General features: G+C 40.7%; 2 protein-coding genes across 2 annotated transcripts; one reads left to right on the top strand and one right to left on the bottom strand.

The window, feature by feature from the left end:
- Positions 1-2,220: 2,220 nt before the first annotated feature.
- Positions 2,221-3,085, bottom strand: ATNIH1004_010578 (RTA1 domain-containing protein; the record flags this gene model as incomplete). The annotated part of the gene is made up of 2 exons (XM_033575147.1): positions 2,221-2,708; positions 2,770-3,085. 2 exons carry the CDS (start codon positions 3,083-3,085, stop codon positions 2,221-2,223), a joined length of 804 nt encoding a protein of 267 aa, XP_033423165.1.
- A 3,150-nt stretch (positions 3,086-6,235) lies between these two features.
- On the top strand, positions 6,236-6,780 carry ATNIH1004_010577 (uncharacterized protein; the record flags this gene model as incomplete). Its single annotated transcript, XM_033575146.1, has 2 exons — positions 6,236-6,521; positions 6,578-6,780. 2 exons carry the CDS (start codon positions 6,236-6,238, stop codon positions 6,778-6,780), a joined length of 489 nt encoding a protein of 162 aa, XP_033423164.1.
- Between the last annotated feature and the right edge of the window lie 6,216 nt (positions 6,781-12,996).

Raw genomic sequence — 12,996 nt, 5'->3', positions numbered from 1 at the left:
GTCTTGTGCATTTTGGTCTTCGGTCTACCACTGAACGGCCCTTTAGAAACACCACTCTCAAAATGTGGCATTCCGATACGTCAGCTCCCAACCATTGAACCTCTCCAGCATCGTGAATGTGGTGTAAAATACTTCCAAGGCCTGTCTGGAGATGATGCTACGTCCAGGGCCGCCGTCATCTGGATTTAGAGCCTGATCTCTGAGGAAGGAAGCTCTGCCTGTGAGAAATCTTTAAACATATACTCTATTTTCCGAAGTTAACAATTCTATCCATTGCGATCTAGGAAATGATCGTACAGGCGTCTTTATAGCCATTTTGCTAAAGGTCCCTGCAGTATCTCATAAGGCCATTGCTAAAGAAAACGATCTTTCGAAAGTTAGAATCACACCACTTCTTACCGAGATATCAGTAAAACATTTTAAAAATTTAACGCTGAGGGGGCAACTTCCATGCCCGACGTCCATTTTAGACATCCCTCGGCTTTAGTAGATAATATGCGGGTTTCGAAACACTTTGAGAAGTTATATCGCGATGGTAGTGGATATATGAACGGGTTGGATTTACGTCCGACGATATCTAAAGGATTCAAGAATCATCGGTGGAATCAGAGAGCGGATAATTCTGCTGTATTGTGGGCACCTATTTATGTACCATTGACTATGCTTATAACTCGAAATATAAGTCTTCTTAAAGGCAGTATTATGATGTCTTTGTTATCTTGGGCAAAAATGTTTCTTGGGCAGGCTTATGTATGTTGCATCTGCAAAGACTTGCAACTTTGGAATTCGGGTCATCTGCAGTACTTTTGCCTCATATTATGATTATTGAAAAAATAGAACAGTCGCTCTCCTATTGCCCGAATAACAGATTAGTCCATGGGTGGTAAATTGAGAGCATACTTTCTAACTCCTAGTAGAGCAGTATGGACTGCGTGTGAATGTTGAATGAAGATTGTGTGACATAAATTGGGTAACATATCCCATAAGTACTTGATAATAGATAGACGGCTATAAATATCTCCTGCTCAGCATTTTCAGGATTCTGGCATTTGAAATTGGCAGCGGCAGTAGATGCTTTTTGGTCTCCGTTTGTTTCCTCTCTACCATACCATCAGCACTCTTCACTACCCTTCAAAATTAGTTTCTAATCAGATGGTGATGAATACGTAAAATGCACTTCTTTTCCAAGCCAGAGCTCGTGTGGAAAAGGGTAGGATTCGACAAGGGTGAGTATGATAATTAGAAGATTATGCTGTGCCTCATAGCGACCAAACCGCCCCACTACGTCGGTCTTACGTGGGAAGGCTGCTTCTTACTGCTCGCCTATAATTACTGCCAAGCAACATATACTGCTATTCACCAAGCAGTAAGGTATAACTTATAGTATGTCAGACGATAGTAGTTATTATTTCCTGCTCCATTCTCTGGACCATGAAAATTGAAAAAGTTACATTTCATCCGCAGAAATATCATCCCGCACATTAGATATCGGCTGCACCACCCCATAATTGCCCTTTGTTACCAGTTTCTTGAAATCCTCATAATTATTCCAAATTGAAATTTTCTCATATAAGTATAATCTAGCGGACGCCCCTTACAGTCACCGGAGTCATCATAGAGCGCTTGCTCAATCACACACATTCTATAAGGAAATAGCTCGCACACAATTTCTTCCGGTGATGTTCCCCTTGTTGATTTAACCATCTCTATGACTTTCTTGTCTAGTATAATGTTCCCCCTATAGCCAGCTAGATCCATGGTGGGGATTATATCCTTGAGGGACTCCATTATATAGTTATGAACATACGAGAATCGTTCAATTTACCGTCCTATAAAAGAGGACGGACGAAAGATAGGGAAGCTGTATAGAATTGCAGGGCTCACAAGTAGCAAGTGGAGATATTTTAAACATATGCCGTGTCCTATCGGATAGAATCGCTTATATTTTGTGAATGATTATAGGGTCATACATAGTGCTACTCTCACTCCAACTATCTATCTGTAAATGAAGAATAACCTTAGACCGAAAAACTCTAGCAGTACTTTAATAAACAACCAGACCATTATCAGCTTATGTTCGCCAGGGCAGGCAAACCAATAAGTACCTGAATAACACACCTCTATATACAAAACAGATTCCAGAATAACTGCATGTTAATGTTGAATGTCTATATTATAACTTTCACTGTATCATTTCCTCTCAACTTTTGCTAAACAAACTTATGCATCACTGAACTCAGTTAGAGGTTTATGAGACGACCTCCTCTTCTTCTGCTTTGATTTTTTCGATTTCTTCTCCTTGGGCGGAAACTCGCTATCAGGACCACGAAGGACACAAGACGGATGAATAACAGCCAGAATCGTAACAGCCGCAAGAATAGGCAATGCTTCAAGACAATAGAAGTACGCCTCATGAGTTGCAGTAGGACCATTGATACCGTCGGAGAATTCAACCAAGCGAAACACGTTTCGAATTGTTATGAAAATCAACACGGCATACAAGGAATAGAGAAGCCGACGCCAGGGAACAGTGTGAATGGCTTGCGATACATAGTCATCAGCATGTGACTCAGGATCTCTACGTACATGTTCCTGTTCAACGTAATCCCCACCTTGAGTTGCGGCGACATTAAGCTTGTATTGAAATCTGCCAGTCAGCACAATGAACATTGTTATGAAAAACTGCTGTAATCCAATACCAGCCATCACTACAACTCAAGTCAGTCTGTGATACTGCAATCCCAGAAAGTGAAAAACGGGATTACTAACAGATCTTGATGCCGATGTTTGCTGTCTTAGGGTTGTCCGAACTCATTAGGCTGCCCGAGGAGGCCTGAACCAGGAAAGCAATGATATCAAAGATGACAAACAAAAACGTCAGACGTCGTGCGTGGATATTGAGTACCCGACGACGTGTTAGAAGCATGTATACCATACGGCCAACAACCATGTACACAAAACCGTTGATCCAGAGGGGAGCCAGGATGATAAGAAGCTGCTGGGGGATGAAATCGGCTAGACCTCGAATCCGGCGACCAGCCATCGCACGAAGCCCGTATCCGATTGTTAACCAGGCACATCCCATGATGATTACCCAGCAGAACTTCTATTCGGAAAGAGAATTAGCTTCTCGTTTTGTAACTGAGGGGCCAGAGAAGGAATTGCGAGTTGGCAAGCTTGCATAGGTATGAGTCTTTTCGTGGGAGCAAAATTAATGTCGGTCCATATTACCTTTCGGAATTTAATGGCTAAGAAAATGTGAATAAAAAAGAACAGCCCATAGAGTGTTGCGAAGAGCACAGCGGCTTCAAAGGAGGGACAAAACGTCCATCCGGAGTCATCGGGGATCACACATTTCGTCATTTCTCCTTGAGACAACGCAAGTTAGGACAATAAATGATTTCCAGGATATATATAATTCCATATATTTGAGATATTGACATGGTAGAAGAAGCAAAATGCATTCAACTACTGGTGTGCCTTTACATGGTATTTAAATCTATGAACAAAGCCATGCCAAGACAAAATTGGTATAGCTGTGGATACCTGGGATGAGCTAATCGCATCGTATTCGCATTTCGCATTTAAAGTGGCCCCACTTTAGCTCGGATATCAGCAGAAAATATCCAGTAGCCGTTCCGAGTCAAATAGAGTTGTACACCCTATGATATATTTAGGCGCAACGAGAAGGCAGCCACATAACTCGCTCACTTGCTGTTCGTTTCACAATGCGACGACAGACACAATCCATTTCTTAGGCAGCCGCCAAGTACAATGCGGGAACAGCGGACTATAGTCGCTCTTGGACAGTATGAGCGCTATCAATGTATGAATCGTATCTGCGGTAATTTTATTTGAGTATTCTCCGGGCTTTCCACACACAAACATAAGGAATAATGAATGTAAATTTGACAAGATATATGTTAGTGTCAGAAGTAGGTAAATAGAATAGGGTGCAACCTGTGCTTTATTACTTTTTTTTATCTACGCTCTGATAATAATAACCATTGCAATACGCCATCATCTTGTTCTATTAATAATTAATTGGGGCTGGCCTGAACTCTTGGCCAATTTTTATCTTTAATTTACAAGTACAATAGCGGACGAGTCGAAGTGCTAGAAACTATTACACGATTATAGACCAGTACAGACTCACAAGACGGGTATTGAAAAAAAAAAAAAACCCATGGGTAACGACGCATTTCGGCGAGGTCTGGTTATGGGGTGTTGAAATTCGCTTATTAGGATTGCTTACTTACGAATACAAGGCTTATAATACTCATATAGAGAAAGATCCCATTATACCCTATTTTAGCTCCCCGAAGTGGCTCTTCCTATCATCAACAGCCAAGGGTCCCGGTAGTAGTAAAAACAGAAAGCCAGAAATGCAACAAAAAACTCCAAAACATCGAACTGCTATCAAAATCAGTCATTGCTTACCAAGGGATTTGCTGAATGATTAAGCCCACCAGTTATGACTAAAGTCAGCAATTATAAATCTAATAGAAATGATATCCCTCCGCAACTACTGTGGCCCACGAGGACTCCCTCAGGGAAAGCAAAGGAACGCCTTAGCTGCCTATGCCCCTGCATCAATCTCCGGGACTAATTCCACTCCTCTGTAGTTGGCCCAATGATAGCAGGGCTGGTAAATACTATGAGAGATTTTCATATCCTAGATCCTCTCCGGATGTTCCTGATCTATTGTCGGCAATGGCGTTGGTCTCTCTTAAGTGGACTATCTACTAGATTGCAGCACTGACCAGCACATTCACATAGTGTCCTGCACTGACACCCCACGCCAGATGGCAATGTAACGGCCCAGCCCCCAGGTTGTCCGTGACAAAGTCCGCCACCACATACCCGCGCCCCTTGACGGGTTCGCCCGGCTGTAGCACAAACGTATCCCGCCCGAACGGGGTTCTTCGAATTCGCCACTCCGCCAGACTCACCTACTCCCTTGGCCATGATCCAGAAGTCGTGTCCGTGGAGTTGCAGGGGTGCTGGCTACGGTTGGTAAAGCGGTAGTTGTACAGGATGATTCGTACGGAGTTATTACCACCAAAGTTGGATACCAACCAATCTGAGTTGGGGTGGGAAGTATTGTCCGCCTTAGCGAAAGAATGCAGTGCCTGCCCCTGCAAAATACCAGGGATCAACAGTTCAGAGAGCAGATTGACTTACTCATAGTTGTCACGGAAGGTGCCGTTGACATACTACAAGCGGTCCCCAGCACGAACTGCAACCTCTTACGTTCGATCGCATACCTTATTACGATTGACGCTGCTCTACTCACCATTCCGACAACAGTGCTCACGTATGCTACGATCTATGTACTAAAAGGAACGGTGATCACAGGTTATAACATTATGGAAAGGCTACAGTTGTGGGCCTTCTATATCCTGCTCCTGTGTGGTCTGTCTTTACTGCTACTCCTGCTCTTCCAGCAAATAGAACCCTACATCGCCAAGCCGTGCGGATTATTAGTGTTTTGAATATGGGATCGGCCCGAAGGATTACCCGAACGATCGGCGAAGTCCTCGCTTATATATGTCTTCCCACAGACGAAATCCCTGTATACTAAGTTCGCTCATCCAATTCAATGACTTAGTTCACTCTATTCAATGCCAATTCCTCTGACCTACTGTAGATTCACAACAATTAGTGTTTCCATAACATGCCCCCACTCCTTTAGATAGTTATCGGTGAGAGATCATGTTGACCCTAGTAGTAGAATTAGTTGATGATTGTTACTACTGTGATAATGTAGCGAATCTACGGTAGGTCAGAGGGGTTGGTACAGTACTAGAATAGAGGAGCTGAGTAAGTTGGAATTGAATGAGCGACTTATCACACAGAATAACTAGATACATGCAACTTTATATAGCCGAGTGAACCCCGCACTTTGTCCTACAACGAGGTCCGAGCTATATTCGTAACAGATAAAGATCCTAAGTAGGCTACTGGCGTATAGCTGGTATAATATTCTTCTGCCTACCGTTCCTTCTCCTGAGCGAATAATCATAAAAAATCATGACGCTTAATCAAATTCTGGAAGCTGTAAGGAGGGGATAATTTTTATAAGCTGTTTTATAGGATTTGCCGATCCTTTTGTCTTGGAGTTTGGATAATGCGTTCCTGGTAAGACGATTCAGGGATCACAACTGCTAAGTATTTGCGGAGATTTACTGCAGATGCTGATTCTATGTCTCTTGTAAGGTATTTGTAGTAAGGAATGCTCGCTTTTCTTCTAGTTATTAAGGGTGCTAGAGGGGGATTAGGTCCTAATGCTTACAATACATCGCACACTGCTTCATCTACCAACTTGACAGACTGCAGTCTTATCAACGAGTACGCATTCGATGGCTCCCCGGCCATGAAGGTAATCCCGGAAACGAGCGAGCAGACCACTACGCCAAGCTCGCAGCTATACAGGCGTCTACAACTCACGCATGAAGCGACTCTGGTCTCTGTGTACCGCCGACGCCTCCATGAGCTGGCGTACAAGACATGGCAGGGGGGTATGCCTCCACAAAACACGGCATACACACCAAACAAATACTCCCCGAGCTCACAGAGCGGGTGCTGGACCTCCTCCACCGCGCACACAGCTCGGTGCTTATACAGATGCAGACAGGCCGGATTGCATTGGCATCCTACCTGGGAACATTTGGTGCCATAGACACGACGGCATGCCCATGCGGATATGGGACGCAGTCTGTCCAATATGTCCTGCTCTTATGCAACAGGCATGCAGATCTGCAGCTAAGAACATTGTAGAGTAGCCTGATTACTTGTGGTATCTAGACACCCACGTCAGCTGTTGTTGGCTTGACAGAACAGGAATCATATTTATGCTACAGACACGACTCCTCAGCTAAGTTAGGAGTTTAAAAGATACTAATATTGCGCTACAGAACCGGTAGGTTCGAGCCTCTATATGCAATCGGAATTTTACTTAAAACAAGACCTTTACACCTCCGATCCTTTGGGGTTGCAGGGACACGACATGGACATATTACACGGGGACACGGAACCGATGACCAGTGTGTTAGGAGTGGAGGTGGAGCGCGGTTATTAGTGACGAAGCATATGCAGAGCATTGGATATGGTGGTTAGGAGCGAGGTTGAATTTAATCCTGTGACTTGATCACGTACATCTATCTAACTACCCTGGGGATGGGCCCGGCCGTTAGAGTGTAAATTTTTCCGGCAATTGGTGTATAGCTGACAGATTCGAGTATAAATACTACTACCACTACTACTACTACTAGGTCCCAATACTTGATTGCAGAGTGCAACGCAGTCTCCTATTAAAAGTGCGACGTCTTGAACCTTCCTCTATGGTCTCCAGGTATAAGCGAGGTTATTCATGCTGGGCAGGTGTTACCTAGTTGCAGATCTCTATTACATACACCTCTAGCAACTCTGCTTCCTTCCATTATCTTTGGCTAAAAATGTGCTTGCTACGTTGCTCATGCTGGTTATATAGAAGGATGCTCTGGCCCCAGCGGCTGCTTGCATATCTCCATTACATGAGAGCTGGAAGGACCACTCGACACCGTTGACAAGAACATGACAAAAAAAATGGAAAGGGGGGTAGAAGTCTAGTCGACCATTTTGTCCCACCCTACTCCTCAGTCAAGAGTTAACAGAGCAAACAAATAAACAATGTAAACCGACCCCGCGCCGAATCCTCCCAGTATTAATAGGGTGGCCACACAGCAGTATTAAAGCATATTAACATACAAGGAGATTTTTTAAGTCCAAAAAACCGAGCAATATATCCTTTATTGTTAATAGCAGCTATGAAGTGCCTTATTCTTGCTCTGATTGTCTGCATAGCAGGTGCAATTTCTAATAGTTCCCCTGAGGATTCAATCTGCCATGGCGTTGTTAATATCAGCAACACTTTAAACGAAACTTCTCTTTACTTTCAGGGCCAGAAAATTGTTTTAGACAAAATGGCCACCTCTTCAGACATATTCCCTCTCTCAGCCAGCAACGTCAGCAATTCCGACCATAAATCTATAAACAGTCCAGCCTTAATAATAGTCAACGGGCTCCATCGCGTGCAAGCTATTATGGACAACCTCTGTGCAATAACCACTGAAGGAGAATTACAGCTGTTTTACCCAGAACTTTGCCGTGGCCGGAAGCAGCTACAGGATGCAATTATTAAACTTCAAAGACACACTTCGGTCTCCACCAGCTCTGGAGAGGAGATAAGTTTGGATAAGGCTACTCGCATGGTAAAGCTAATGTCAACTTCCATAGACAGTGCAAGGAAAGCGTTAGAAAAAAGCCAGATTTTAAAAGCTTGCTCACAGGCAGGCTTTATTAGCAAGCGTCAGGTGAGCTGTAGCCATTAGGTAAATATTTATGCTGCTGCAGCACAGGACTAACTACAGTTTAATATTTAGATTGTGAGTACCAACCTATAGAATAATAAATATACTGTTGCAGTGCAGCACAGGACTGACTAGTGGAATATAAAGGGAGTAAGTATTAACCTATTAAGAGTATAAATATACTGTTATAGCAGGACTGACTAGTGGAATATAAAGGCAGTAAGTATTAACCTATTAAGAGTATAAATATACTGTTACAGCAGGACTGACTAGTGGAATATTTAGTTTGTGAGTATAAATATATAAAATAATAAATATGCTGCCGCAGTACAGGGGTAACTAGTGGAATATAAAGGAAGTAAGTATTAACCTATTAAAAGTATAAATATACTGTTACAGCAGGACTGACTAGTGGAATATTTAGTTTGTGAGTATAAATATATAAAATAATAAATATGCTGCCGCAGTACAGGGCTAACTAGTGGAATATTTAGCTTGTGAGTATAAATATATAAAATAATAAATATACTGTTACAGCAGGACTAACTAGTGGAATATTTAGATTGTAAGTATAAATATATAAAATAAATATACTGCCACAGTGCAGGGCTAACTAGTGGAATATAAAGGAAGTAAGTATTAACCTATTAAGAGTATAAGTATACTGCTACAGCAGGACTGACTAGTGGAATATTTAGATTGTGAGTATAAATATATAAAGTAATAAACATTGCCACAGTGCAGGGCTAACTAGTGGAATATTTAGATTGTGAGTATAAATATATAAAATAATAAATATGCTGCCGCAGTACAGGGCTAACTAGTGGAATATTTAGCTTGTAAGTATAAATATATAAAATAATAAACATGCTGCCGCAGCACAGGGCTAACTAGTGGAATATTTAGTTTGTAAGTATAAATATATAAAATAAATATACTGCCACAGTGCAGGGCTAACTAGTGGAATATTTAGATTGTGAGTATAAATATATAAAATAATAAACATGCTGCCGCAGTACAGGGGTAACTAGTGGAATATAAAGGGAGTAAGCATTAACCTATTAAGAATACAAATATACTGTCACAGCAGGACTGACCAGTGGAATACTTAGCCTGTGAGTATAAATATATAAAATAATAAATATGCTGCCGCAGTACAGGGGTAACTAGTTGAATATAAAGGCAGTAAGTATTAACCTATTAAGAATATAAATATACTGTTACAGCAGGACTGACTAGTGGAATATTTAGTTTGTGAGTATAAATATATAAAATAATAAATATGCTGCCGCAGTACAGGGGTAACTAGTGGAATATAAAGGAAGTAAGTATTAACCTATTAAGAATATAAATATACTGTTACAGCAGGACTGACTAGTGGAATATTTAGTTTGTGAGTATAAATATATAAATATGCTGCCGCAGTACAGGGCTAACTAGTGGAATATTTAGCTTGTGAGTATAAATATATAAAATAATAAATATGCTGCCGCAGTACAGGGCTAACTAGTGGAATATTTAGCTTGTAAGTATAAATATATAAAATAATAAACATGCTGCCGCAGCACAGGGCTAACTAGTGGAATATAAAGCAAGTAAGTATTAACCTATTAAGAGTATAAATATACTGCTACAGCAGGACTGACTAGTGGAATATAAAGCAAGTAAGTATTAACCTATTAAGAGTATAAGTATACTGCTACAGCAGGACTGACTAGTGGAATATTTAGTTTGTGAGTATAAATATATAAATATGCTGCCGCAGTACAGGGCTAACTAGTGGAATATTTAGCTTGTGAGTATAAATATATAAAATAATAAATATGCTGCCGCAGTACAGGGCTAACTAGTGGAATATTTAGCTTGTAAGTATAAATATATAAAATAATAAACATGCTGCCGCAGCACAGGGCTAACTAGTGGAATATTTAGATTGTGAGTATAAATATATAAAATAATAAATATACTGTTACAGCAGGACTAACTAGTGGAATATTTAGATTGTAAGTATAAATATATAAAATAAATATACTGCCACAGTGCAGGGCTAACTAGTGGAATATAAAGGAAGTAAGTATTAACCTATTAAGAGTATAAATATTCTGTTACAGCAGGACTGACTAGTGGAATATAAAGGGAGTAAGTATTAACCTATTAAGAATATAAATATACTGTTACAGCAGGACTGACTAGTGGAATATTTAGATTGTGAGTATAAATATATAAAATAATAAATATGCTATTACAGTACAGTCTTACTCTAATGGAAAAACAGGGAGTAAGTATCAGCCTATAAAATAATAAATATACTATTTTAGTATGGGACTGACTATGCTGGAATATTTAGCTTGTAAGTACCAAACTATAAAACAACAAGCACACTATTATATAACAGGACTAACTATGGTTAAATATTCAGCCTGTAAGTTCCAACCTATAAAATAATAAGCATACTATTACAACGCAGCACTGACTTTAGTGGAATGCATAGGGTGTGAGTATCAACCCATTAAATAATAAATATAAAGCTGTGATTCTCACTGTGGTACGCAAGTAAAAAATCATGTACCGGAACATGCCGGCACGCTGGCACGAGAGATTTATTGTTTGGAGAACGAATCGCATCCTGCACCATGCCTCGATATAGGTTTTGTCCATATCTATCTGGTTTTCCTATGTCCCTTGTGCAAATGCAGAGGCTATAGTTCAAATTATAAAAATATTATCTATCTCCATCACAAGACTGAATTAAAACAATGAAACCTCTTCAGGCTCATTGCACCAGGACCATTGAACAGATACAATATGTATCATGATCCTGTACACCTTAGTAAAATGGATGAATTATAACTAAGATGGTGATCTAACGAAACATTAAACGTAGAGAAGGAAGGAAGAATTCTATCGTGGTCTTGAGAGTATGATCCAGAGTGACTTAAAAAGGTGCCCAACATGGTTGAGTGTAGGCAAAGTGGGGAACTTGTTGCCAAACCCATCAAGTTATATAGTGAATAACCGGTGTCAATATGAGTATATCTTGTACAGATAGTGTAAATATTGTGTACCAGGCTTCCACATGTGACGCCACAAATATTGGTTTCTACAAAAATGAAGAACCATATCTTTACCTTCTAATGGATTTTATTTCATCTTAAGAATCCAAACAATCCGCTGGAATACTTAGTTGTCTTGGGGGCTCTATTAGTCTTTTTACATGCGCAGACTTCTCGTTTTAAGTGATACCTTTCAACCTTCGTTAGTATAAACGCCTTATATAATACAGCATTCCGGTATATACATAATGCTTCGGCAGTCGTTGATCTTTTACGTTGTTGATTGCAGCTGTCCAAGAAGAATTATTAACTAAGCTGTCAGGACCTAGGTCGAATCCTGCCTGAGGCACCAAGTCTGCTTTATTCACTGTTGATCCCACAATGCAGAGATTTCCCACATTTCCTGTACAATAGAATTCTTTTTTCCTTCCTTCCTTCTCTACGTTTGATGTTTCGTTAGATCGCCATCTTAGATAGAATCTATCCATTTTACCAAGGTGTATAGGATCATCACATAAGCGAGAACTTTAAGGGATCATACCTTCACGGGGGAAATGCCTCTGACTGGAAAGTCGGAGTTGCAGTCATCTTGTTCCAAGTAGACGTCGCAATGGTTTGCTCAGCCGTGGGTCAGTATACTAAGTACAGTATGTGAAAAATCTTTAAGATATTTAATTATCTATCTACAGAGGACAATGTACGCTGTTTTGGAAAGAAAAAGAATATTTGGTTCCCATTTCCTTGAAGTATCTGTCACGGGCTACGCCTGTATGTTGCTCGGCTTCACCTTCGCTGCGATTGACACATATGATTGGTCCGCTTATCGTAGTCACATGACTCCTTGTAGTATGAGAACGCACACTTCCTCCCCTTTCCTTTCTCCCTTTCAGCGATTCCTCTTTGTGTATATCTAGTTATTAGATAGCAAGGCATTTCGCCCCTTTACAGTATCGGCCTATTCCAAACCATTATTCAAGATTTGGAGTTGTTCTAGATTTATTAAAGCCAGCTATTCCAGGTTTGAAAAGGCCATAGGGATTGTAATCCTCTTTAGGACGATTGGACTATGTAGATCTCTTGGTACAAGTAGGCTCAGAACCCGTCGGTTTCAATAAGGAAAACGTTGCAGCCACAGCATTCCATTAATATAGCAGATATTTGCTGTTTGTTTCTCTTTGCGGACTTGACTCTTCTTTCCTATACTAAGTATCATATCAAAAGCACCGGGTTCCGATATCTGAACTTGTATACCCAACGCAAACCTAGCCAGCAGCTATAATCTTCCAGGTGCAGATATAAAACTTATCACATTATCAGCTAGCATATTTGCGATAACCCGGTAATAATATATAAATTCTGGACACCATGATGCTTATGAACTTGCCGCAAGAGCCTCTTCTAATAATAGTGTCGTTCATGCTATCTGTCTTGTGCCACTTAGGATTCTGCATCAACAAGCGACAGTGATCTGATGGAGTCAGAAAAGCAAATTCTACTCTCCATATTAGACCTCACAGGGGCCATGATTGCATGAGCATTATCTTCCATGATTTTGCTCGAATCCACGCAGCTTGGGATCATCCCCGGGCTGT

Source organism: Aspergillus tanneri, assembly GCF_003426965.1.
Source record: "Aspergillus tanneri strain NIH1004 chromosome Unknown AapTan_5_pilon_pilon_pilon, whole genome shotgun sequence".
In the NCBI taxonomy this organism is placed as follows: domain Eukaryota; kingdom Fungi; phylum Ascomycota; class Eurotiomycetes; order Eurotiales; family Aspergillaceae; genus Aspergillus; species Aspergillus tanneri.
This window is presented reverse-complemented; position numbering and strand designations above follow the sequence as displayed.